Source organism: Sander vitreus, chromosome 22, assembly GCF_031162955.1.
Source record: "Sander vitreus isolate 19-12246 chromosome 22, sanVit1, whole genome shotgun sequence".
Lineage (NCBI taxonomy): Eukaryota > Metazoa > Chordata > Actinopteri > Perciformes > Percidae > Sander > Sander vitreus.
The window spans coordinates 15,325,072-15,351,407 of record NC_135876.1 but is presented as its reverse complement, the minus strand read 5'-3'; the positions used below and the strand labels follow the sequence as shown (position 1 = coordinate 15,351,407).

The 26,336-nt window shown below is 38.5% G+C and overlaps 1 protein-coding gene across 1 annotated transcript; it reads right to left on the bottom strand.

Moving 5' to 3' along the window:
- Positions 1–14,763: 14,763 nt before the first annotated feature.
- On the bottom strand, positions 14,764–26,089 carry LOC144537203 (uncharacterized). Its single transcript, XM_078280724.1, has 17 exons — positions 25,766–26,089; positions 25,189–25,232; positions 24,731–24,795; positions 24,493–24,638; positions 23,995–24,055; positions 23,674–23,878; positions 23,436–23,525; positions 23,133–23,204; positions 22,432–22,605; positions 21,313–22,016; positions 19,021–19,545; positions 18,227–18,758; positions 18,066–18,136; positions 16,118–16,258; positions 15,469–15,629; positions 15,233–15,323; positions 14,764–15,044 (listed from the first exon to the last, which is right to left on the bottom strand). The coding sequence occupies exons 1-17, from the start codon at positions 25,787–25,789 to the stop codon at positions 14,962–14,964; spliced, it is 3,189 nt and encodes a 1,062-aa protein (XP_078136850.1). The 5' UTR covers positions 25,790–26,089; the 3' UTR covers positions 14,764–14,961.
- Between the last annotated feature and the right edge of the window lie 247 nt (positions 26,090–26,336).

Genomic DNA, 26,336 nt, shown 5'->3' with positions numbered 1-26,336 from the left:
ACTATACCTGCAAAACATCAGCATGTTAACATATACTGTAGCATTCAGCTGAAATCACCATTGTGCCAAAGTGCAGCCTCACAGAGCTGCTAGCAAGGCTGTAGACTCTTTTAGTCTTGTTTGTGTATCTTTCGTCTTCAGTTAAATGTCTGTGAATGTTGCACAGCCTCCAGAAGCAGATCATTGGCATGAACTTGGACATTTCACGGAGTGATGGCGTCCAGTCTCTAACAGAAAGCGTGACGTTCAGAAGGAGAAGCATTGTTGTGCAGCTTTAAATTGGAGAACAGGACTTTTCACAGTTTGTGATTGTTTTCTACCTCTTCAACAGATTCTCACTCCCATCTCGTAAAATACGGACGCTTGGTCAGGTGCCTCTGTCGTTGTTATTGACGCTAAAAGTCTTCTTTAGCGTCATATAACATGCTTTATCTAAACGCACTTGGTCCGGGACTATTGGCGTCCCTTTTGATGCAGTTATGTTAAGGAAAAGGTCGTGGGTGGGCTTACGTTTCCGTGACACGCGGGAAGAAAGTTATGTTTAGGAAAAGAAGAACGGGACGGTTGGGTTCAGGAAAACAATAACAGGACGGTTGGGTTTAGGAAAAGAAAAAAGCGACCGGTTGGGTTTAGGAAATGTGACACGCGGGACACGAACTCCGGTCTCCTAGGTGAAAGTCCTGTGTTGGGTTAACCAACCTCCCTGCACGAAATTTCGGCCTTTCATAGCCTACTACTCGCTACTGTAGTCACTCTTAGTATACGTCATCTTCAAACCCCGTGTAGCTGCTGCTCTCCCTGGTACGTTCTACAAACTCGCTGAAGGGTGCTTTTTTTCGTTGCTTCAGACGCTGATAGCCACTGTCCAAACGTCCGTATTTTACGAGTTCAGAGTGAGAATGGGTTGACCTCTTCAGTGTCAAAACCAGCAGAGTGAATCTAGTGGCATATAGCTGCATCCATAGCATGTAGCAGGAGTAGCATGATATTCTGTAAAAAAAAAAAAAAAAATCACGGTCAAGTATTTTTCTGTTTTGAGCAGGGATGACACAATATGCTAATGGGATTCTCTTGTATCACATTAATCTCCGGGGAAACAAAAAAAAAATTCACAATTTTGACTGCAGGCATGTTGAGCCCCGGCCACAGACAGCTGGTGTGAGCTAAAGGCTGAGTGAATACAATCACAGACTTCTATAGTCTCTGAACTGAAAATAAACCTTGCCTGTGTTAGCCTGTAGCTTCAGAGTTGTCGGTTACCTGAGAATATATGCTGTTTACAGGCAGTAGCTTTATTTACTCTTAATTACTATGCAGAATACAATCAAAGTAGAGCTGTCATACACAAGCCAGGGTGTTTCCCTGCCTGGTGCATGCTGGGAGAGGCTTCACGATGACAAGGCAGTGTGTTTAAAGTGTTAGGTCACACTTTATTTTCAAAGTGTTACTCAGCTTCCTATTAGTGAGTAAAAGGAGTTACTGAAAGTCTACAGAGTTTAATTTAGGCATATACAAACAGCGATGAGGACAGGAGGTTTTCCTCTTTTTCTTCCAATAGTGATGAATTAACATTACACCAGTGTCCCTTGTGCAGGGAGAAAATGGATAGTGTCAATACATTTTCTGTTAAACATAAATTCTGCATGTATTTAGCTGAGTCGAAGAGCTCATGTTGGAGTGCTAATTTAGAAGCTGCATATAAAAGCAAAGGTTAACTAAATGCATGAATAAATACATTTTAGAATGCCAAGGAATCACCATTATGATGTCAGTCAAGTGTATTGAATTAGTGTTGTTGACTGAGACCTCCTTAGCTTAATTACAGAGATTGAATTGAAGGGTTCATCTGATCAAGTGAATAAACTTGTCTCTAAATTACTCCAACGCCGCCTGAGAGCGGAACACCTCACCTCATCTGTCTAAAAGCAGCAGAGAAAATCACTGTTTAAAAAAAAAAAATCTATTTCTTGAATTAGGGCACACGCCATTGAGTTTTTAAGATAAGATACGATAGAAAAAGATATATTATTGTCTCCAGGGGTAAATTTTGCTTCGGCAATAGTAATACACACAGCTGTAATCAATTTAAAACAATAGTTACAAAACAGTACAGTGATAGACACACATTTGCTGGCTCTGTAACGTCTAATGGGATTGCTCCGTTGGCGACGAAAATTACGCCGGATTTCATTCTTTTTAGCCACATGTCCCTTTACTCCCGTTTTGTTTGTGTTGGCATTTTAAACTCCAGTCGATTTATGAGGACTATGGTTAACTGCTCCTCAGATCTCTGCAGGGACAGCCAGCTGTCCAATCTGAGTTTTCTCTCGCAAGACTAAAACAACTTTTGAACGTACACGTTCCACCAAAACAAGTTCTTCCCGAGGCTATTTTGCAGAGGTACCGTTGCTAAGCGCCGCCCATGACGATTGTGATTGGTTTAAAGAAATGCCAATAAACCAGAGCACCTTTTTTCTCCCATCCTGGAATGCTGTGTGGACTAGCCAGACCTTCCTCCGCAGCGCTGCGGAGGAAGGTCTGGCAAAGCGAGACTAACTTGCAAGTAAGAGTTCAAATTCTACAGAATGTGTGACAGGTGTGTTGACATGCTTTTATGAACGGTACACAGCAGGTTTGTAAAGAAAAACAAGATAAAGACATGTAAGGTAAAAGCATCACAATTGTAAAAAATAAAGAATGTAACTATCGTTTTATTTGTTAATGTCCAGCTGTTTGGTAAAAGATGCAGCAGCTTTTTCACACCAGAATCCTCACTCATGCAGAAGCTTTGTTTGGTGCTGTGCAGCCCCAGAGATCACCCATCCTGGTCCTTTATCTTCACACCAATTGAATTAGACTGATTACATCATAGATCAATACTGTTTTGGTGCCAGAGAATGGACTCTGAACACAGCAGACTGCTTTATTTTTTTTAAACATCCTTCTGGGCCACATCCAGACAAACACTCTAGTTTCTGGTTTTTTGTTCTCCACACGCATTGCACCCTTTATTTATTATCTTTAATTGAACCTTTTTTTAAATTTGTATTATTTTACTCAGTAAAACAACTCAGTTAAAATTCCACTTTCTAAAAACCTTTTGCAAGTCAGATTAATTGTATTGAAATTAGGTCTTTCAAAAGGCACCATTGCCACTGCAGCAGCATCTGAATAAAAAGCATCAAAGACGTCCCTTTACCATGACGACATACAGCCAAACCTACACACAGAATATCAATGCAAATGTGTGATGCAATGTGAATAAATTCACAAAGTAATGCGTTTTGTGGATGGACATATTTTTTTATTTTACGACACTCTCTCTTCTCTATCCTTCTTTCATTTAGTTTAAATTGTTGCCTGACAGTACATGGCCGAGCATACAAAGTGGGGCAGAATATTAACTTGCGCAGCCTTTGATGCCGGCTCTGAAATGAAACTGCTATTTATCACCACAACCAGAACTCATATACAACTCATGCACCTTCGCTCAGCAGCACTGAGAAGACTGTGAAATAAATGTATTTTCACAACCTGCTGCTTACACAACAGGTGTCCAGCATGATCCAGTATATCAATGTGCATGGAGATACTTGCATAAAAAGACATTTCTCATTGTGCACATAGACCAGGCTGCTGAATTAGCACACTGTTCACCCATCATCACCATCAGTTAAACCCCCACAGCTTAACCTGAGGGGCTGGAAGATTGCTTGAGCAACCTGTCACTTCAATTGTGGTCAGACAAGACGATGTGCACTTACTGAATTTACAGCTTCCTGCTTCTGGACCGCTGTATGTTGATCATTGATTCTTGTCTTCACAAGGTGTAAATGGTTATCACATTTGATGAAAATGTACAGGATTTTTTTTAAAAAAAACATCATTATCAACAATAGATGAAATGACAATGTGAATGGTGCCGCTCATGGTGACAAGCATAAGAGTTGTCACTACACTAGTCTATGTCGACGACATTTCATTTCCGGGATTGCCTCGTTGCCGCCGGAAATTCCGCTGGATGTCCCTTATTTCAGCGAGATGTCCGTTACCTTACGCTTTCTTTGTGTTGCCATTTTAAACTCCGGTCAATTTATAAGCAATAATACATTTTATTTATATAGCACTTTACATGGTACTCAAAGACACTTTACAGTAAAACCAGCACATATAGCACATTAAAAACAGATAAGCAATAAAACCAACACATAAAACAAGCATATTAAAAGCAATAAAAAACAATAAAACCAGTAACTATCATGGGAGAAATGTAAGATTATTGTATGTGGAAATCTAATCTGAAGAGGTGTGTTTTGATTAGTGTTTTGAATGTGTCCAGGTCAGTACAGTCGCGGATGTGTATGGGTAGGGAGTTCCAGAGGGAGGGGGCTGCAATGGTGAAAGCTCTGTCACCCCAAGTGGTTAACTGCTCCTCAGATCTCTGCATGGTAAATCGAGACAGCTAGCTAGACTATCTGTCCAATCTGAGTTTTCTGCTGCACAACTAACCTTTGAACTTACACTTGTTCCACCAGGACAAATTCCTTCCCGAGACTATTTTGCAAAGGCACCGTTTCTCCGTCTGTCACCTCCCAAGGCGATTGTGATTGGTTTAAAGAAATGCTAGGCTTGCATTGCCAAATGCCCGGAATGTTGTGTGGACTAGCCAGACCCTCCTGTGGAGGATGGTCTGGCAGTGCGAGACTATCACTACACTGGATTTTTATGCATTTTAGTAAAATGATTTCACTAGCTACTGCTTGCTTTATATATCGTTTCTGAGTTCACACTCAGCATAAGGACCACATGCTGGTCCCTATGTTACTCCTGTTAGAGCACCCAGGGGGGAAACATCCTATAAAATGATCGCTAAGAGTTTAATTTACCCTTTACGAATGGAACAGACACGACATCACAGTGGATCAGTTAAGGAAATACAACATCATCAAAAATTAATAACCTTCTAAAGCAGGAAACACACATGCCTTTGAGGTGGATTTTGCCTGCCGCAAAATATAATGTTGTGACTTGATGACGTTTACCAGGAAATTATAAATGCAGCTGCTCTTTATCAGTTAAGATTTGTTTTGGGCATGTCACACAAACAATACAATTTCCTGCCTAATTATCTGGCTATCTATTATCGGGCACCTGAAACTCAGGCTGGAGGCGCAGGTGGCGGAACAGGTTGAGATGTTTGAGTACCTTGTCACTAAGATCGACCACCACCTATCCTTCACGCAACATGCGGACGGGGTCAGCAAAAAGGCCCAACAGAGGGCATCAGCTGCTCCCATCAGGCAGCAGCTCTGGGCAAAAAACAGTATTTACATTTATTCCCACTGCAATATCCATTTTAAACAAGGCCCAATCGACTGTCACTACATTTGGTTTATACTTGGTTGCAGGTGGACGATGGATGATTTTGGATCATTAATGCATCCACAATCTGCACAAAATGTTCTCAATTTCTCTTTATTTTGAACAGGATTGAACTCTGCAATATTAATCCTTTCTTCGTTCTGCCTGGTGTGGTTTGGTTTGGAGGGAAAAGAGTGTCACAGGCCTGAAGGGCGGAGTTATATAATCTTTGGAAAGTGGAGTCATGATTGACAGTCCATGGATGAGGTGAGGTAAAGACTTGATATTTAACAGGAGTCTATCCATGGGTGCATGTTTTTATGTTGTTTGTGAATGTTCTATCAATTTGAGCCTTGAATCTGTTGCGCTAACACCTGTAACACACACCTAAAGGCAACAAGTCGACGTCCGTCATTGGAGGTTGTCGATAAAGGAGATCCCTACCCCTAAGGACGGCTGGCTGAGAATAAATTGAAACACTCCATCATAAAATAACAGATTGATGATAGAGAACAGTGTGATTGATTCAACTGATTGTTGCTCTTAAACTTTGTCTCCATTATAAACCATTAAAAGCAGTGGGAGGATCGTCCTCTTTCACTTTAATAACACAAATCTTTCTAAAATGTATTATCTCAGGCTCCTGAATCAGTACACAGGAGGCACCTGAGAGGGCTGAGTCAGCGTCTGCCGTTGACGCATTTACTCTATTAGATGGATTTCAGAGGCTACTGGCTGCTTTTCAACACCATTATATCCAGCTTCAAATGTCACATTCACAAGGTGAAAGAGGGAAGATCCGCAGAGCTTTTACACTAATTGGTGGCTCTGTGAGTGCGACAGAGTGAGCGGGCAGTCCTCCTTTAAGAGCCTCTGACGAGCCACCTCACACAATATCCCTCCACAGGGCGCCAGCTGCCCGGGCTTTGATTGTAGCCAGAAATAAACCTGGCCGTGACTATCCTGTCCTCAGTTTGCTACCACGAACATCCTGTCTAGAAACACAGGTGTGAGGGGAGGGGCCGGGGAAAAAAGTATTCAAAAAGTCACAAAACAAATGTGAATATTTGATTAAGGGATGAAGCTGGTGATAATGTATATTTTTAACCAATGTCATGAGAAGACAACAACACTTTCTGACTTCCCTACCCTGTTGTGGCTTTTAGCTCCAAACTCATTGGTTCCTAATGTCCTCATAAATAAATACATTAAAAAGCGGGTTACAAATAGGTACTTTCATTTTTTTTATTTACTCAATTAATTCTAAAACAGCTGGACACTGTGAATATCAGCAAAACAATTACTCAAAAAGAAGAAAATATTGCGTTTGTAGGGGACTATTTTCAACCGCGGATTAATACGCATTTGGTGTTCTAGTGAGTATTACCAACCCTATGACCAGAAAAAAACAGTGATATTGGAGCCCAGATTACATTCAATGACAGCATATTGTTGTTTGTTTGTTTTATGTCCAATATTAATATATACATTTTTTAAATTCATTCATTCATTGATTTTGTTCTGTGGATAAATTGAGCTTAAAAACTATACATCTCTCTCCAATCACATTTGACCTTCATGCGCCATTTTTAAGAGTATTAGTATGAGTGTCACATTCCACAGAAGTATAGCTCACAGAAAATAGCCATTGGCAGCTTAGAGCTCCATAGCATGACAGATTGTATTGCTGGATTTATAGCTGAACTGTCCGGATCTACTTTGTGATTCTCCACCCGTCCTCTGGGGACTTACTGCTAACATTTCTCAGGCCTGTCTCAGTGAGATAAATAGGATGCACCCTGCCAACATGATTAGTCACTAAATCACTGTGCAATGACTTAGTCAGTTTTCAAGTCAAGTTTTCAAGTGAGTCTGAAAGAACAAAAATATACTAGACAGACAGACGGACGGACAGACAGACGGACATACAGACAGACAGACGGACAGACAGAAGTGGCGATTCAACTCTGTGGTATTTTTGAAGCTTTAGTTTGTGGTCTTGAACATTAAACCTAAAAGTTTCAGTCAGTTAAGACAGTGGTTCTCAACCTGGGGGTCGGGACCCCTAAGGAGGTCGCTAGATAATTTCTGGGGGTCGCCAGATGGTTGGGGAGAAATAAAGAAATAACATATTTTAGACCTGATGAATGGTTTTTACATTAATGTGTGAAGTCTGGTAGATTTCATGTCTTATATTCAGAACTTCATTTGTAAATCCGGAGGTCCTGAAACACAGACAGGGTGCTGTTCCGGCGGGTTAAGGGGAGAGAAAAAAATCACAAACGCATCAAAAATCCACAGAGCCTGGAGCACATTTGACAAGGGTAGGTGCTAGCTGCTAAAAGTAAACTGTCATTAAAGCAAAGCATTGTTTGTTTACATGTATTAATCAGAGCATTCACAATAATCACTCAAAATCAGCAGGGGGAGCCGTGAAACAGCAGTTTACACTGCTTGCAACAGTTTGCAGCTCTTTCTCTCATCGTCAAGAGGGGTGGGGGGTCTCGAAGGTTGAGAACCACTGAGTTAAGGGACTGTATGAAAATGACTGGGATGGGGAGGGTTGCTGAATCTTGAATATCATTTTATGCCACCCAAAACAAAAACTGCACCCTTAAAAAATGACATTTAATTAACTTGAATCAATACCTCTCTAATACAGTGACAGCAACACTTAAAACACATTTATTGCAGAGCTATTAGATTTAATTATATTGTAAAGAGTGCCTTTTTCACAGCATCTTTCATTTTAAATTGGTTACAAATAGAATATTGGGAACAAGTTAAATTGCAACGGTTTATAAATCTTCAATGCTTCTGTCTTCAATAATCACCTCTTTACAGATCTAACTGAATGGAGAGAAATGCTCCAGTACTAAGTACTACAAAAGAAAAAGAAGAGAAAGAGAAACATTTTACTTTTTAAAAGGTGACTTTGGGTATTTCTGCTTTACTGGATTGTGATAGCAAAGAGGAACATGAACATTGAAAGTGAGTAAGATGACACGCAGTAATGCTCTGAGGCTCAAGTGAATCTGGGATGTTATGGCTGCATGTCACTTTGATTAGTTTAAATGTAAGAAATAGACACTCCAGACTCAGACTTCTTCTAAACCATTAAACACCCAATTAGCTGTTTTTGCACATAGAAGGGAACTGCCGTAGCAGAAAAACACCAATTAATCTGTTTCTCTTTCTTTTTTTTCTACCACTCCTCTGGCTAAAGCTGTTCATCTTTCTCTTTCAAATCTAGCTTTAAATATTTTTGCAAGAGACTGTTTCCTCTTGGCAGGCACCCATAAAAAAGTACAGACAGAGAGAGAGATAAAGTTTGTTCTGGCGGTCAGCCACGATGACGCCACCAGGAAGACAACACAGTCTGATTGCAAAATGGTAAGGGGAGTGGAGAAATAGAAAAATGTAAGGAGCAGATGGAGAACAACAACCACATTTCATACAAATGCAACAGCATGTACGTGTATCACAGTGGAAGGACACTGATACTTAAGTGAAATCAACTGCTGCCAACATATGTGATATTTTGAAAATGATTTATTTTATTTTCCACATCATTTTGGTGATGATGCAATGGATCTGATTAGCAACAGGAGAAATGATGCATGTTGACACTGAGATTATTTCATCATTTTATGTCACGTTCAAAACATTTACCTGAGCGCCAACAAAGTCGGCCAGCGAAGGCTATTGAAATTGATTATTAATATTATTATTAATATTATTATTATTATTCTCCCTAACGAACCGCATTTTTGAGACACTAAAGTTGCGTGAAAATGTGCACACGCATCTGAACCGGTGAAAAATTTAATATTTTATGGGTCTTGTTTGATTTATTTTAAAGTCAATGTTATTTATTATTACTTACTTATTGATTAATCAATATTTTCATACAATCAAATCAAACTGTCAATGTTGAGCCCTGCTTGGTCAAGTTAGCATTCAGCACGAGTAGCAGGAGCTTGATGTGTTAACCCGTATCATCACTTTTAGCAGTTTCAAGCATTTGACCATCTAACTGTTTAGATCTCTCTGTCCACTTGTACACAGTTAAACACTTGATGGATATTTTATGACTCTAAAAGCTATTTTCAAATTTGCATTAAAGGCTTTTTATTTCTCCAGCAGAATTCCAGGCAGCATGGAGAAGGCTTTGAAACCAAATTTAGAACTTCATCTATAACAGACTAAGTCTAATTGGATGATTAAATAAACATATGTATCTTCTTGTGATCTAATTATCCATTTTTAAAAAGTTAATAGTTGAAAATAGTTAAGAAATGTCTTTTTTTGTTTTTTTCTAAAAAAAAACTTGGACTTGGATTCACTATTTCATGTTTTTACTTATTTATTATTATATTTAGTTTTGTCTTTATTTTCACATATGTATCTGTTAGTAATATTTTGTTTTTATTTGTTAATTTATTATCTTTTCATTATCTTTGTTAATAAATGTTATTAAATGATTCTTAATTGTATTATATTTATATGCATCTTATCTCTTTATTTTATTTTATTGTACATAGTCATGTCATTTGACCTCAGCATTTCTAAAATCCTGCTAAGGCCCTATTTTTTAATATGTAATATATTCAGGAAAAACTCAAACCTGTTATTAGAAAGTATTAGAAAATGTCTACATTTCTTTGAGTTTTAATATAATTATTTCATGTATATTCTGTATGTGTGCTATATGTCTGATATATGTCTGATCTATATTTCCCCCTCCTCAAACCTGCTCTAGCTTCATATCTCAGAGCCCAGGAAGCCCACAGGCAGTTCATTGATTTTCTTTTAAGCGATAATTCTTAACAAGCCTATTAGTTTGACAGAGGAACTTCACTAAACCAGCTGTCAAAAGATAATTGGAATTTTAGATTCAAAGGCTGTTTTTGCTCCCAGAAGTGTCATCAAGACTGTAACCCTCTGTAGATGACCCTGTACAATTTATTTCCTTTCATTCTCATGAAAAACTCAGGTCCAAAATAAATCAACCCTGTGTGTTTTGTGTTCTCTGTGTAGTCATTAAGTGCAACAGAGGATCAGAGGACCAGGATTCAATTAGCGTGGGAGATGTGTGAGTGGATGTGATGAGATTGGGTGGTCAGGTAGGGGTCATCAAGGTGACATGTAAGGATTTAAATTAAAGTGGCAAGGGAGAGGTCATTGTATCACAGTGACCTTTTCAAACACAGAGTCATTTAATGCTTAACAATGTGATGTTTAAATTACGGCAGCATACATGGAGTTGATTCCCATTGAAAAGAGCTATCATTTTACATTATTGGCAGCTTTTATAATGCCATAGTTTTAGTCAAAAATGCATTTACACTGTATCAAAGGATTTGTTCTTTTCTCCACATCTCCATTCCCCTGCAACAAAAGTAATTGAACCATATTAAAAGTACTAAATGTGTCAAATTTAATGTCATCCATTGAGCATACTTAAAAAAAAATGCATCTATTACACACTGTTCTTGCTAAAACAGATTAATTCATTTTTCTGTATTTGGCTGAAGTCTAATCAAAAGTTGGAATCAAATGAAAGTAATAGTAGTAATAGTAATAGTAGTTTTTACTACTGTCTATTTGCCCAAAAAAGTGTGCACAGTTTTTTGTACATCAGAAATTATGTTCATGGTCCATAATGATTGTAAATGTGTTCATAATTCACAAGTATAACTGCTTTCATTGCTTTATATTGTGTCTTTGTTGTTAATTGTGTCTTTCAACAGGTAGTTACCTACAGTAGTTTTTCCCATGTTCTAACCTTTGCAAAAATTCTTCATCAAATCACATTGTTCTCTCATCATATAGCACTTACATAAAGGGCCAAATTAACGTGTTATAGAATGATATGCTACCATGCAACAGACTTCCGCCATGATAGCTTGTGATAGGATTACCAGAAATTTGCTTAAGAATAATGAAGAAAAGAATAGAAATAAATAATACCATTTGAAATGCTGAATGTATTTAAGATAGATTTTGATACAGGGACCCACTAAAAGACAGGTCCTCAACATGAGGTCAAGGTACATTCCACACTACCAAACGCAGAGTAAACTTGCCACACCGTTACCCTGGGACATCGGGGCAGTTGCCCATTTTGCCCGTTTGGTAATCCAAGACCTGGGCTACCTTTCAGGCTAAGTGAGCATTTAGGTTATCAACGGGGGGCCATGCTTTATTCGTTCTTGTTGAGAAGACTCAACAGCTTGCTCCAAACTTAACCCTACCCATGTTCAGTCTCAACAGATGCAACACATAACCAAAAGGACCTCATGTCCGGTCCAATGCTAAACAAACTCATATAAACAATATTACAGCGCTGCCTTTCCTCTGTGTATTTCCACACTACACAATGGACGTGTATATCATTTATTGTCTTCATGACTCGAGCATTGAGCCTGTTTACAATAATTAACTCATGTAGATAATTAATCAATGAAATCCTCACTAGCAGTGCAGGAATTTATTCAAAGTCTTGTTGTGCCTAAAGTGTCAGTATCTTCTGTTAGCTGTCAACAAGGGTGTAACCAGGATGTAAAGCAACACTAGAGTTTATCCTGGGTATGCAGGTCTTTCTGCTGTCTGTTATTTAATTCAGCATGCATATTTGGAGTGTAAAAGTTGCACAAATGCCTTTAATTTTCCTGTTATATTAATGGTACTGTATCCTTGTGGGAAAATGCTGAAATAATTATTACAAAATAATTTCCTGTTATTTGACCCGACCTGAAAGAATTAGATTAGAGGATGATTCATAGAGTAACACACAACACTTCCACTGTAAAGAGTGTATTATTCACTCTTGTGCTAGTTGGCCCCAATACTAACGTTCAGAGCCAACTTGAACAAAGGAAGGAAATCATATTCAATGTTGAAGTCTGTTCCAAGAACTGAGACTAATCCCAGAAAAGTTGTATAGCCTTTGTGGGGACAAATGTTTTCATGGCATGCAAAGCTTAGCGACGGTAAATACTGTGTAATTAATATACTCTGATTATTGAAAGTGTTCACCGGCCTGCCAGGTTTTAGTGCAACATTGTTTCTTCCTGCCTCTTCAGGCTTACAATGCAGTGATTTGTTATGCAGAAATGTAAATATTTGCTGAGAGGCTTTTGCTGCCTTGAAAATCTGTGGTTGAAATATATCAAAGTACGCACACATTTATTTCAAGAGTAATATCTTTGGAGATTAAAACAAAAACTGTATTGTCACTGTCACTGTCACTAATTGCCATCTGTGACAGGCTACAGCTTCGCAGTGCTCTGGTGGTTAAATGAGTCATTACTGTGTCAAATTCACTTAAATTACAGATGCATTAAGGGAAAGCGATGTAAGAAAGTGCGTTCTGTTGGTGAGGGCTGAGATTAAGCTCTGTGTGAAGCATACTCTCATGAATACATTATTCAGTGGCTGTCTCACTACTTATCCAAGGATGAGATTCTGCATTTGACCTCAAGTTAAGGTAGCAAACAAAACTACAAAGCCCATTTCTTTCCCTTTTTTGCTGATTATGTCAGTTTTTTTATCCATGGCTCTCTGGATAACAATGGTCAGCCTGCCAGTTGGTCCAGACTGAAATACCTCATCAACTACCAGACGGTTTGCTATGAAATGTTGTACTTATATCCATGTTCCCCAGTGGATGAACCCTTTTAACTTAGGTGATTCCTGGATCTTTCCTTTCGCTCCAGAATGAGATTAACATTTGTGGTTTAAAGGAAAATGTTTTAAGACATAGCTTAATTAATGGTTTGCTATATTTGCTAGACACATTGATGTCAACATCAGGATGAACTGCAAAACTAATGGCATTCATATAACTAAACTTTGTGTTCATTCTCAATTAGCAAATGTTAGCATGCTAAACTAAGTAGGTGAACATGGTTCATATACCTGCTAAACATTAGCAGTGTTCATTGTGAGCATGTTAGCATGCTAGTGTTAGCAAGCATTTAGCCTCACAGAACGGCTAGCATAGTCTTATTTTAAATGTACTTATTTGGACATTCTTTGCTTCCTTTAGTCGTACCTTCTATATACAAAGGCCTCTCGAAATCACTAACACAATTTAAACAATCCAACACATTCATCTTTAAATGTTCACTCTGAACACTAAATCTTTCACAAACAATTCACTCCCTCTCCTTTTCTTTCACAGGAACAGAATCAAAAGATGTATTTCAGCCCATTTCACTGTACAGATGTTGTGACAGGCAGCATATTTGGTCACAGAACATAATGTATAATGTATAATTCAAGACCTGGGAGGCCGTGCCAGTATACTCTGGAGGTTGAAACATCATGACTGAATCCTGCCCAGAGGCAAGTCAGAGTGCTGGTGCACCAGGCACAGCTAAAACTAGACATTCAAAAGTGCTAAATTATCAAAGTGGCAAGCTGCTGAAGCTTGACTTTGGAGAGGACGCTCCTTTTCTTTGGTTTGTATTGAAGTCAGGGATGTGGGATTAGTTTAATTTGAGTTGCTCTTTCAGGGTGTCTGCATCAGTGATGGCCATTGTAGCCTGCAGAAACAGACTGAACATTTTGAGAAGGCTAGTCTATAACAGCTAAATCACTGCAGAATAGGTTAAGGCTTATTCAAATATCAGAGAGCAATCCCATCCCAATGTTCTTGTTTAAGTAACATGTTGGTATTAGTGTATCAAACTATTCAGTGGCATGGGGGGGACAAAAGTTAATAGATCACACAAAAAACATAATTCAGTCTTTATAAAGTAGGTCAGTTAATGTTTCATGAGGATTGATTAAGTTTGTGCCAAGTTATGTGAATGATACAACCAGGGCCTTAGTGTACAAGTGTCTACTACTCCTAGTTTGTGCCTCTTATGTAAAGGAGTAGATTCAGGTAAAAGAGGTAAAGAAAGGACCATTTGGCATAAGGAGAACTTTTAAAGATAATTTTTTTTGGGCATTTTCGACCTTTATTTTTTACAGGACAGATGAAGACATGAAATGTGAGAGAGAGGGGGTATGACATGCAGCAAAGGGCCGCCGGTCAGAGTCAAACCTGGGCCCGCTGCGTCAAGGAGTAAACCTCTATATGGGCGCCTGCTCTACCAACTGAGCTATCTGGGCACCCACAAGAAGATCTTTTGTTTTAATGGAGTTCTTTTACACTATAGTACTACACTATATTTACTTAGTTTAGCTTAAGAATCGGAATACATCTGTCACTACAGTATATATGGTTGTAAAAATGTTTTGGACTCTGTATACAATATCCTGGAATATACAGTTCTGGTTCAGAGAATTGGACTACAGCTGTTCACACTATTCCCTTAGAGGCTGGAAACAGTACATGAACAATCGTAGGAAATGGCCAATTAGAACTAGTAAATACAAGCAAAAAAACATATTTACAAGTTATCTTTATTTGTTTTAACAGAATTGTATCATTACAAGCACAGCTAAGGATCAAATTCATTAAACTGAAAAACTAAAAAAAGTCCATTTACATCTTTTAATTCTTTCAGATGTCACACATATTCAGTCGTGTATTTAAAATGTACATATATATCTGGTTATCCAGCAGCCACCGAGCTGACAACTTCAATCTGAACTTTCTGCTAATACCCTGGTGAAGTGCAGAACTGCAGGCTGAGCAGTGACGTTCTGGATGCTGTAAGCATGCCCTGTGTGAACAGAGCAAAACAAACAAAAAGACTTAAATCATCATAGGTATACATCTCTAACATGGCTGTAAATTACAGCTCAAATGTTTAGAGGATACATGGACACAACAATGACAGAGAAGAAGCAATCAACTAAAACACAGTTAAACATTTTAATTTCGCCTTAATATATGTAATGATATTCTTACCACATGGCACCATAAAGGATGGTCCGGGATAGAAGCGTGATTTCTTGCCGTTGATGGTTACACTCACTGAGCTTGATAATAAATTAAAAGCCTTTAAAAAACACAATTATAAGAAATAATTAATGATAAAACACTTTTAAGATATCTGGTGTACAAGAGGACAGAGAGGGAGACGATAGGATGACATAAAACACAGGAGTGGCACACAATGAGAAGTAAATGACAAGTGTACTGACTGTTGTGGCACTGTGATCCACCCACAGAGGCTTCTTCATGTAGGAGCCCAGCAGGATTTTTCCACTACAGAAAGAGCCACAGTTCAGGTCCACCAGGAAGCCAATAGCTCTGCCCTTATAGGAGTACCAATCAAAATGGTCTGGAGTGATGTCCGGACTTTCTGCAATATTAAACAGAAACAATTATTCAGTGACAGGTCTGGCCAATCATTGCTTATGTTTTATACCCTTTCATAAGAATTTGATGATAATTCTACATTACATTACAGATAATGTCTACATTACAGAGACAAAGCAAAACCTTATAAAAAAAAAAAAAAAAAATTGAGATATTGGTGTATTATGTGAATATTAGTTGTATTATATATTTTGATGCAATGGGACATCAGTGCAATTAAGATTACTTTGCACATTATTTCGTAAATACATTTTTCAAGTTCAAACCTGCTCAGCTCCATTAAGTATGGAAATGAGACGAGGCGAATACCCCACATTCATACAGCCTGATCATTTAAATACCAGGTGATTCGTGGTTTTGTTAAGAAACAGCATTAAGTCCTTTCTACTTGTTTCATGTATCTATTAAAGTCACTGCAAATAAATCTATAAATTATTTAAAAACTGATTTTTATCAGACGTATTTCCTTACTGTCATCAGGGATCGGCCAGAGACTCTTAAACCACTCTCTCAGGTTGGCCTTATCCTGCGGCTGTAAGACCAGCGGTTTGAGAGGAGGAGCACACAGATCTGATAAAGAGAGAGCAGCGTGGACTCTGGGTGGTGGCAGAACTGGAACAAAGTAAAGATAAAATAAGTTAAATCTTTATTTATTTTTTAAGGGATGGCTTGGCTATTAATCTAGAAAATTCAGTTTTCAATGAAACCACCAGAAGGCACTGTTTAAACTGGTGACCTGAGATACATATCCAGACGTGAAAGGACCAGCTGCTGCATCTTTTATTCACCGCAGAAGGTGAAAGGGTTCAGTGTAAATGTTGCAGTCGGGTTGCCCACATTTTGGGCCTGACAGAACTGTCAAGGGTGGTATTTTCATTTTATCTATCCAAGACTGAGCTCATACTGGCATTTATCTCTACTGTGTCTACAATGAACATTAAGCATGATTTATACTTCTGCGTAAAATCTACGCCATGGCTACGTACGTAGGTACGCGGAGAAAAAAACCTACGCCGGACCCTAAGCCATAGCCAAAATGTAACTACACGTCGCGGCAACGCACGTCACTCGGCTCAGGCTGGGTAGCGTCGCTTTCCCCCCTACTCATTTCCTGGTTCTCCTTGATATCAAGGAGAGGGTTAACTTTTCCTGCTACAGATTTCCCACCGTGGCCAGAAAGCACAGGGGAGACACTTTGTTTCTCCCACTATGACTCTAGAGGCAGCACTCACTCCGAAGCTAATCGCCGTCAATCGCGCTACCAAACACTCCCTACGCGCACACACACACACACACACACACACACGCTGGCCCTGCTATTCTGTTACAGAGATCGACGCACACACTAACGCACAAGTATAACTTCAGGCCATTTACGTAGGCTACGGCGAAAGCTCTGCGTGGAGCCTCCGCACAACCATAAATCAAGCTTTAGGCTTCTGCTGTTCCCAATGGTAAGTCACAACCCTGTTTTTTGAGTTGGAGTAACACATAGTATACACATAGGCATTGGGCTGCTTTCATTACAGCCATGTGAGTACATGCCGTTTGTTCATTTTAACAGGCGGTCCAAAACAACATCCAAGGGAAGAGAAAGGGACTGGAGCACACGGATTGGTTTGCAGCTTTTAATTGTGCAAACAGACTAATGTTTCAACACCGCTGTGCCTTCATCAGAGTCAAAGAGGACAAAGACAAAAAGGCAAACACATATTTAGTCAACCTACAACAGATAATTTGTCCAAAACAATAAGCAAAATGTTTGTTTTCAGGGGCATAAAGAGTGGTGTTTAAGAGTTGTATAAATTACTTGTACAAACAAAAAAATGGTTAAATCATCAAATTTAAACAAGAAAATGTGTGGGGTAAACACTCAAAATAAATAGGTTAGTGAAGTAAATAATAAAATAAAAATCAATTCACATATGCCTTTTGAGTTTTTTTTGGAATGGATATTTTTTATTTACTTAATTTTACCAATGATCACCTAAATGTTTTCTGTTTATACAGTAGATGTTCTACATCATATCCGTTTCCAGCTAAAAGTGCATGTATTGCATGTACTTCTTTACAAATGAAATAAATGTCAGACTGACTCACTTCTTTTTTTTTTTTGAAAAACAACTAGTTATCAGAAATGTCTCATGATATCTTGTCTCTAAAAGTGTATTTTTAAATTTTTTTTTTATTAAAGAAGGAAAAGGAAATCGCAAAAGTCAATACTATCAAATCGCAATACTTCTAAAATCGCAATAAATGAAAATCGCAATATAAATCGAATCGGCACCCATGTATTGTGAAATAATCGAATCAGGACAAAAACATATCGTCCTAGCCCTAGTTAATATACATATTACAAAATATGTCTGAATCATAAAGTAAATTTATGCATTATTTTGTTCAATGTTTAAGAACATACTCAAGTCCACATCCTCCTCATAATGTTCCAGCACAATCATGGAGGACAGCCCACTTCTGAGGGGTTTTAACCTGCCAAAAAATAATGAACATAATTATTAAAACTACTAATACAGTCAATAAGAGGGAGGCGTTAAGAGTAACATTTAGACTTTTCCTTACCTGCCCTCTGACTGACACGTGCTGTCCTGTAAGGATTCACCAGCATCCATACTGGGTATATCTTTGGCAGTCTTACTGAATGTTGCACAGTCAGTAGCAGTGACTTTACATCTGTTCTTCCTACCTGCATCTTTGCTGCTCACCACCGTCGGGGTCTCTGTGCCTGTAGTGAAAATGTCTTTAAATGTGGCCAGAGAGCGTTTGACAGTCTTTGGAGTCAACAATGGCTTCGGTTTCAAAAGAGGCACAAGAGATCCCCCTAGTGGTTTTGATGAGACTGTCATCTTGCCATTTTTGGGGATTCCAAGTTCAGATCTGTTCTGTTTGGACAGCTTCTGCGGCTGTGAGGAGATGCTTTCCACGTCCTCAGACCTGTTATCAACCACCCACCAGTTACCGGGAGGTTTCCTCCTCCGTCTCCCTGATTCTTCTGACCAGAGCTGCTCCCAAGATCCTCTGGGAGAGACAGGCTGTGGCGTGGACAGTTTTTCATGAGAGACGTGACGGTATACTCTTTGAAATACCTGCTGCCCTGTAAAACATCACATCTTAGTAAATTACAGAGATTATTGGTTGGTCTTTATGTTTACAAAACTCCAATGTAGGTATTACTTCAACAGATTTCAAGCACGTTTTGCTGATAATACTTATTTACTTTTACTTAAGTAGGATTTTAAATTCAGCACTTTAACTAGTAATTAAAGTAATTAAATTTTTTAAAGTATTTTTAAATAGTCGTATTGGTACTTTTCTTAAGTAAAGGATCGGAGTAGCTCCCCCACCATTGACCTTACCTGAGTTATGGCTGTGGTCTCTGTGTGTCAGGTCCAAAGGACTAGACTGGTCATCCAGGTCCTGGTCCGCGACCTCCTGCTGCTCCTGCTCTTCAAACTGCTCTGCCTTATTCGTGTGAAATACCTTGTCTGCTGTGTCTCCTCTTGTTTTTCTGTTTTTGTTCTGTTTGGTTTTCTTTTCTTTAGCTTTATTTGTGTTATGACTGGGTGAAGGTGCAGGCTGTGTCGGATTCCTTTTCTTTAAAACTCTGTTCTTCTTAGCCTTCACAGGTGAAGGTACTGTTGCGCTGGGCTCTTGGCTGTACTGCTTTAACTTCTTGAGTGTAGGCTGGTTGTCCATAACTTTTGTTTCCTTGGTGAACAAATTGTCCAACCACCACTGTCCAGGCTGCCTCCTTTTCCTTTTCCCAAGAATCTGGTCATCAGATGAACTCCCTTCAGACACAACCGGTAGCTTGTTGTGTTTGTCCTTTCCACCTGCTAAATCCTTTTCTGTCTGTACTTCAGAATTCATGAATTCGTTGTCTGTGGGAAATGTCCAATGTTCCATTAAAGGGGTGATAGAATGATTATATTTCACATTGTTCCTTAAGGTCTCCTAATAGGGTATGTAACATTGGTTGGGCTGAAAATGACCCGGGTGCTATTCTATGGGCCCTAATGCAACCCCGTGAATAAGCCCTGGATGAAAAAAAGAGCTTTTCTCCCAAATATGGTATGCTCATGAATATTTAGATGAGCTGCGCACCGATTGGTTGGTTGACACACACACACACACACACACACACACACATTTTATACATTGTTCGTCTGCTATTTCATTACTAAATTCACTTCTGAGACTTTTTTATGCGAGAAATCAACTATGTAGAGCTCAAATATGGGCCGTTTTTACGAAAATTGATGGCTAATTGCAAATTTGGTCAGACTGTGTCGGACTTCAGGAGCTCCACAGTCTGACTGTGAGCTGGCTCCGGTGACTTTGCGCGGCGCTCCACAGCCGGCACAAAGTCACCGTTTCTGGGTTACTGGACTACCAAATGCCGCTGTCATGACGGAGCTCCATGGCCAGCTCACAGCAGGGTCTGCGCGACCTAGATTCAGAAGACCAACTGGCCTCAGACCAGTGGTTTGTATGTACATTTTGGGGCGTGACAAAAGGTACAGACTAGATCCTAATAAGGTACAGCCACCGAGTTGACGTCAACTATGAGCTTTGTTGAGATTTGCCCGTTTTCAGCTGCAGTTTCAAATTGTGAGATTTGCATTAGGAAACAGGTGTCAATGGGACTTTGAGGTTCTGTGCGTCTTATTTTACCCACCGAACTGTCATAATTACAACTATGACAAGGTCAACTCGGTTTTGCATTCTATCACCCCTTTAAAAGCTATATTTCACACTGCATCTCTAATCAAATATTTTCAAATACATTCATTTTCATTGTTTTTTTATTTCAAAAATGCGTTTTCTGTTGCCATTACAAGTTTCTAGTGTCTACCGATTCCTATGTAAAATTACTTAAGTTTTTATTATTGTTGTTTGGTGTGGACCCCACCTAGAAACCACATTTATAGAAGTTAATGGGGATCAAAACAAAAAAAGAATTAGGTTTCACCAAATCATGAAAAACTTGTAATATCTCATCCCAGATAATTTTTGGTAAAATATTATTGATGTCTGCCATGCATTTGAGTCACGGCTGTCTCTTCTACTAAAAGTAAAAGCTCTTTAGAGTTCAAATTTTGAAACCAAATATTCAGAGTATACCAATTACTTCACTACCTAAATGTCAATGGGGCTAAAGTTTTACATCTTTTAGTTTCCAGCTTTAAAGCAGTTGTACTATTCACACATACTGATGATGTGTGTCAACATTTGGGGGATACAGGAGCAACATCAACATTGCTTAACCTATGATAAACACTAGCAGAAATATGTAAAGTCAACATCAGTCAGAGATTTTAAAAGTGCTCATATTATGCTCATTTTCAGGTTCATAATTGTATTTAGAGGTTGTACCAGAATAGGTTTATGTGGTTTAATTTTCAGAAAACACGATATATTTGTTGTACTGCACACTGCTGCAGCTCCTCTTTTCACCCTGTGTGTTGAGTTTTAGCTACAGAGTGAGGCAGTTTGTGAACAGTGTTTTCTGTTGCAGATGGTAAGTCCCTTTAGGCTTTTTCACTATGTAAACCTATAACGTGCACAAAAAGATATATAACACAATAAAGGAAAGGGGAAAAGCTAAAAAGCATAACATGAGCACTTTAACAGTCGGAGGTCCTTACCTGAAAGAGAGTCAAGGTATTCAGCCTCTGCATGCTTCTCGCTGCTCTCACTTTGTTCCTTCGCAGACTCAACACACATTGTCTCTTTTGCTGCATCAGACACCTGCGTCACTTTTCTGGCCCCCTTCAATTTAGTAGCCCTGCTTTTCTTGGCATTTTCATTTCCATCTTTTAAAGACTTTGATCTCTTCATGTCAGAAGACTTCTTTTCCATTTTCAGAGTGAGTTTATCTTTATGCATTTCCCTGCTGACTCCGTCTTCAGGTTGCTCCTCTTCCTTGTCATTTTCTTCGGATGGTACCTTCTTAACTTGTTTCTTTTTGTTTGGTTTCTCTTCTTCCATTACGTCACCTGCAGGATGATCCTCAGGACTGGGCAATTCATCCTCGTCATTTTCAGGCTCAATCACCTCATTTTTCTCTTTCATCGTCTTTGTTTTCTGATTGACAGTTTGACTTCCCAGTTTGCTCTTTGTCTGTTCAGAATCCTGCAGTTTTTGTGCAGTCTCTAGTGGGCTATCCTTCGCGCCCTTGTCTGTTGAGCTGTCCTTGTCGTTGATGAGAGTTCTGCTTTGTCTCCGTTTCTTACTGGTTGCAGTTTTACTTGGGATGGAAAACCAAAGTGGCCTATCATCCTCCAGAATCAGGAAATCATCCTCTGGCTCAGGAGGAGGAGTGGGTACTTTCACCGGTGACTTCCTGGAACTAAAATGACAAAATAATGGATTATTAATTAGTACAAGAGCCTTTACTTTATAAACATATATTTATTTGTTTCCATTTTCAAATAGGAAGGCACTAGGGCTGCACAATATATCGTCATTGCGATATCAACTGGCGCAATATACACATTGCGAAAGACACTCAGATTTTTTTGTTCGTTGAAAGAAAATATCAATAGAAAACTACACTTTAAAGTGTAGCCTGTCATTCTTTTTTTAGTGGTGTCTTTAATATACAATTTAATGTTCAATTTGTTCGTTTGTTTTAAACTGAGTACACTTTAATAACAATAATAATATTTATCGCAAGGGATATCATTACTGCATTATTTAACAACCATATCACATATTTTCCTCATATCGTGCAGCCCTACAAGGCACCATAGCAACAAACTCACTATGCAGGTTTGGGCTGTCCAGCATCTCTAAGCTTCTTAAGAAACGCCGGCATGTCTTTTCCCACACGGGTGGACTCCACCGATGGCTGCATGTGAACATTTTCAATTTTTTTCTTAGGATCTGCAAGTTCAGGCTCCTGTCTCACTAACACAGGTGGGCCTGCATTTTCTTGCCTGGGAATAGACAAAAAGAAATGACTCAATTAGTATTCTATGCATGACATCTTTCACAACTCTTTGGGCTGCACATGCATGTATTTTTGACACTTATTTTTTCTGACTCAATGTATTATCCCATTTTTGTTGCCATTTGTATTTTATACTGTAGCTATTAACAATAATGTAATTTACAGTTAAGTAACGCTTATTATACATTAAATTATATACTGTATTATGTTATAATTATACTTCAATGATACTTTTCATATATTCTTACTGACATATTTATAATTACTTTTTTGTACAACTATAAAATATTCTGCCAAAGTAAATATCTTTGTAACAACTCTTTAATGACCATCCATTCAAGTGATGCCAAACTTGAATATCGACCAGTACATGGTACGCAAATAGTAAATCTTACTACAAGGTAATAAATGCAGATATGGGCCTTTAACTATCCAGTGTTGTTAACTCACTAGTGCTAACGTGAACGCACAAAAATAACTGTAACTTTACAATAAAAAGTCTGCACTTCTTACCTTGGTGTTTTAATTTTGCCTTCCAAAACAGGTGCTGGAGGTTTTTTGGGTGTTTTTTCTTTGACTGAGGGACTGCAGAAAAAAATACACATTGCATGTAAATAAGTGTGAAATCTAAAAAGGCAAACATCCAAGTAATGAACAAAGGTACCAGACAATTAAATGTCGAACATCAAAACACAAAATGGACTCTTCATAATGCAATGGACACTTGTTTGTGAATTGAAATCATCAGGTACTGACGGAGCGTTAGGGTGTTTGCAGCAAACTAATCATTAAGTTCAGAATTAAAAAGGCCTTTACCATGATCCCTCCGTCTTGTTTTTGTGACTGGACATCTTCGGTTTGCTTAAAACAATCTTGCTTGGAGGAGACTCCAACTGAGAGTCGTCTCTTTTAAAGGAAAGGAGAATTATTGAAAGAAGTGTGCTGTAAAGTACAGAGTGAAAATGAACTGACTTTTGATGTTAGTGTTGACTAGAATCCTACACTTTATACAAACAACATATTTCCAGCATGGAATGCAGTAATAATTCCTTACTCCTCTGTGACATGCCCATTGCACTGGGGGTTTTGGATGAGTAGAGGCTCTGTCTTTGCCTCTTCTTTTCCTTCATCTTCACAGGCAAAGAGAAGTGGGGACACAACTCGGCCTTTTTCATTGTCTAGCTCTACAACAACCATATTCTCTTCAATAGGGCTGGATGTCTTCACTGGCCTATGTGCTTTGAATGGGATGTCCAAATCTGCAACAACAAAAGCAGCATCTTTAACATTTCTACAAAATAAGACTGCAAGTCTGAACATTTAATGTGTTGAAATTAGAGTTTTTCTCGGTTAAATACAGGTTGGAGTCTCTTACCAATATCTAGTTTAGGACTGAGTGACCTTGTTGCAGGTTGTAGTACATCTCCTTTAGGACCCTAAAGACAACATAAAGACTTAACACACACCACTGCTGAGTCTATAAACAAGCACATAATCAGAAAGTGGAAGTCCTCCGTTTTACTAACCAAGCAAAAGTTTTGGGGAAATTTTGGGACTGCCTGGCAGATGAAATAAATCAAATTTCAAAGTGGAAAAAAGAAATTTGTATAACTACTGTCTCATCAGCCCTTTCCCATGTGAAGACATAACAGCAGTGAACAGCTGCTTATCAGTGACAAAAAAAAAAAAACTAAGCACCTCTGCATGTTAAAATCAACCATCAGAGACGTGTCTGCTACATTCAAAAGATGCATCAAACTGCCTCTCACATATTTCGCCTTTATTATCATCATCCAACATAGGAATTAAACACGTTTTGACTACTTATATGTAATATTAGCAGAAGTCCCTCTAGTGATGGACTGTACATTACCATTTGGCATTTTGGAAGTTTTTCCGTTAGTTGTCGTTCCAGGGGGACAGGTGAAGTCTCTTTCTTACACTGGTTTGTCTCAATATCAAAGGTTTGGAGCAGAGTAGATGGGGGTAATAGGTCATCATTATCATGTGAGGATGGATCTGAAAATAAGAGGTAAATGTAGGTTAACATAATCAAAATGCAAAACAAAACAGCAAAATATTAAAGCAAAACAAATACACACTCAACTCACCCAAGTCATCAAAAATCCTATCAATGTCTTCCAATGTCAGCGTTCCTTCCCATTGTTTAGATGCACTGAAAACATATAGGTTGGGTTAATACGATTGCTGTAAGAACAACATTTCAAAATTACCACAACTGCTGAGCCACTCAACACCATTGAATAGGTATTACACACAAATTATTTAAAACTCCCTAAAGGCAAATGTGTGGGAAAGACATAACATATACATTATTTGTGACAAAATATGATTAGTGGGATTACACCCAGAAAGTGTATTGAATGTAAGAATAACACACTCAAGCTCATGTGATATAGAATTTATATAAAACACTGAAAAACATTATTATATGTATAACATGCAACTGAAACTAAGTTTCTACTCTATTGTTAAAACACTTAGCTACTCACAGAGTTCTCTTAATACATCCATGAGAGTAAGTTACATACATTTGTTTCAAACGTACCTTTCCTTGTTTGTAAGGTAGCAGAGTTTCCTCTTCGGTCTCCTCTGTGAACAGACAAAATGTAAAGGAAGTTACTAGCTAACGGTAGCGACTACTGTAATTTGGTTCCTTTGTAAATTAGAAGAAAAAAAAGATTACCAGCTAAAACATTACTAGTAAAACCAAGTTACTATTTAATGCAAATGTGTTCTATTCTATTCAAATGTGGCAATATATTAGAAACACCCCTCAGTGATAACGTTGGCCACTACCATTTAACAGCATCGCAAACTAACGTTACAGCCTCCAAAATGACCACGAAGTTGAAACCGTTTCACCAAAACCTGAACATTAACGTTACTATAACCTGTCTATAACTATAACTATACATGTCATGGATGTTGGTTTTAACTAACGTTAGCTGCTATAAAAACGTTATTTGTAACATTAGCTAGCTAACTTTACTTTGCAAACTGGCAAATGAGCGTAACGTTAAGTTACACCCCCCCCCCTTCGGATGTCGTTAACGTTACATGTATGTTCAGCACTCTTTCCTCAGTATACCAACAGAAATAAAAACAATATCAAAACAACTTACCAAGGTAGGGTAATTTGTCTCCATTTGTGTTAGCTAGCTAGGCCAACTTTAGACGTTAGACGACTGTTTCCGACAGCGATACCTAGCTAGGTTATGCTAACGGTTAGCTAGCTATCATTTTGTTTTTAATAACTGTTCTTAACGTTACTCGGTTAGCCCCAGAAATGCATTTATTTGAATCCGCTCTCTAAAATCAAGTAAGGAACCACTATGTAGTCATGTAAAATCTGGTGAGCCGGCTATATCGCCCGTTTGATAACAAACGTTAGCGGTAGCAAAACGGCGCAGTTTACTATTTGTAAATAACAAAATAACCCGCGCACTATGAGCCCGGGGTCTACTGCCCTGCGTTTAGCCTCTCAGGCAGCACTATTGCTAATTTGGCAGATGCTTACAGCAACCTGTGCTTTAGAACTATAACATCAACTTGGGTATAGTAAAACTAAACCATAACCGCAACTATCCGACTGATGGAACGTGTTGCTTGTGAACGTTTTGGATTGATATCATGGATGTATTAAGATAACATGGATGCCTGGAAGACAAATTCAGGGAACTAAATCTTCCAAAT

Bases quoted from the DNA above. Each gene is read 5' to 3' on its own strand.
- LOC144537203 (XM_078280724.1), bottom strand. From the start codon at position 25,789: ATGGAGACAAATTACCCTACCTTG. The intron at 23,205-23,435 runs GTAAAGGCCTTT...TTTTTTCTGCAG, and splicing joins AACAAGACGGAGGGATCATG to TCCCTCAGTCAAAGAAAAAA. The intron at 19,546-21,312 runs GTAAGGACCTCC...CATTTCCCACAG, and splicing joins ATACCTTGACTCTCTTTCAG to ACAACGAATTCATGAATTCT.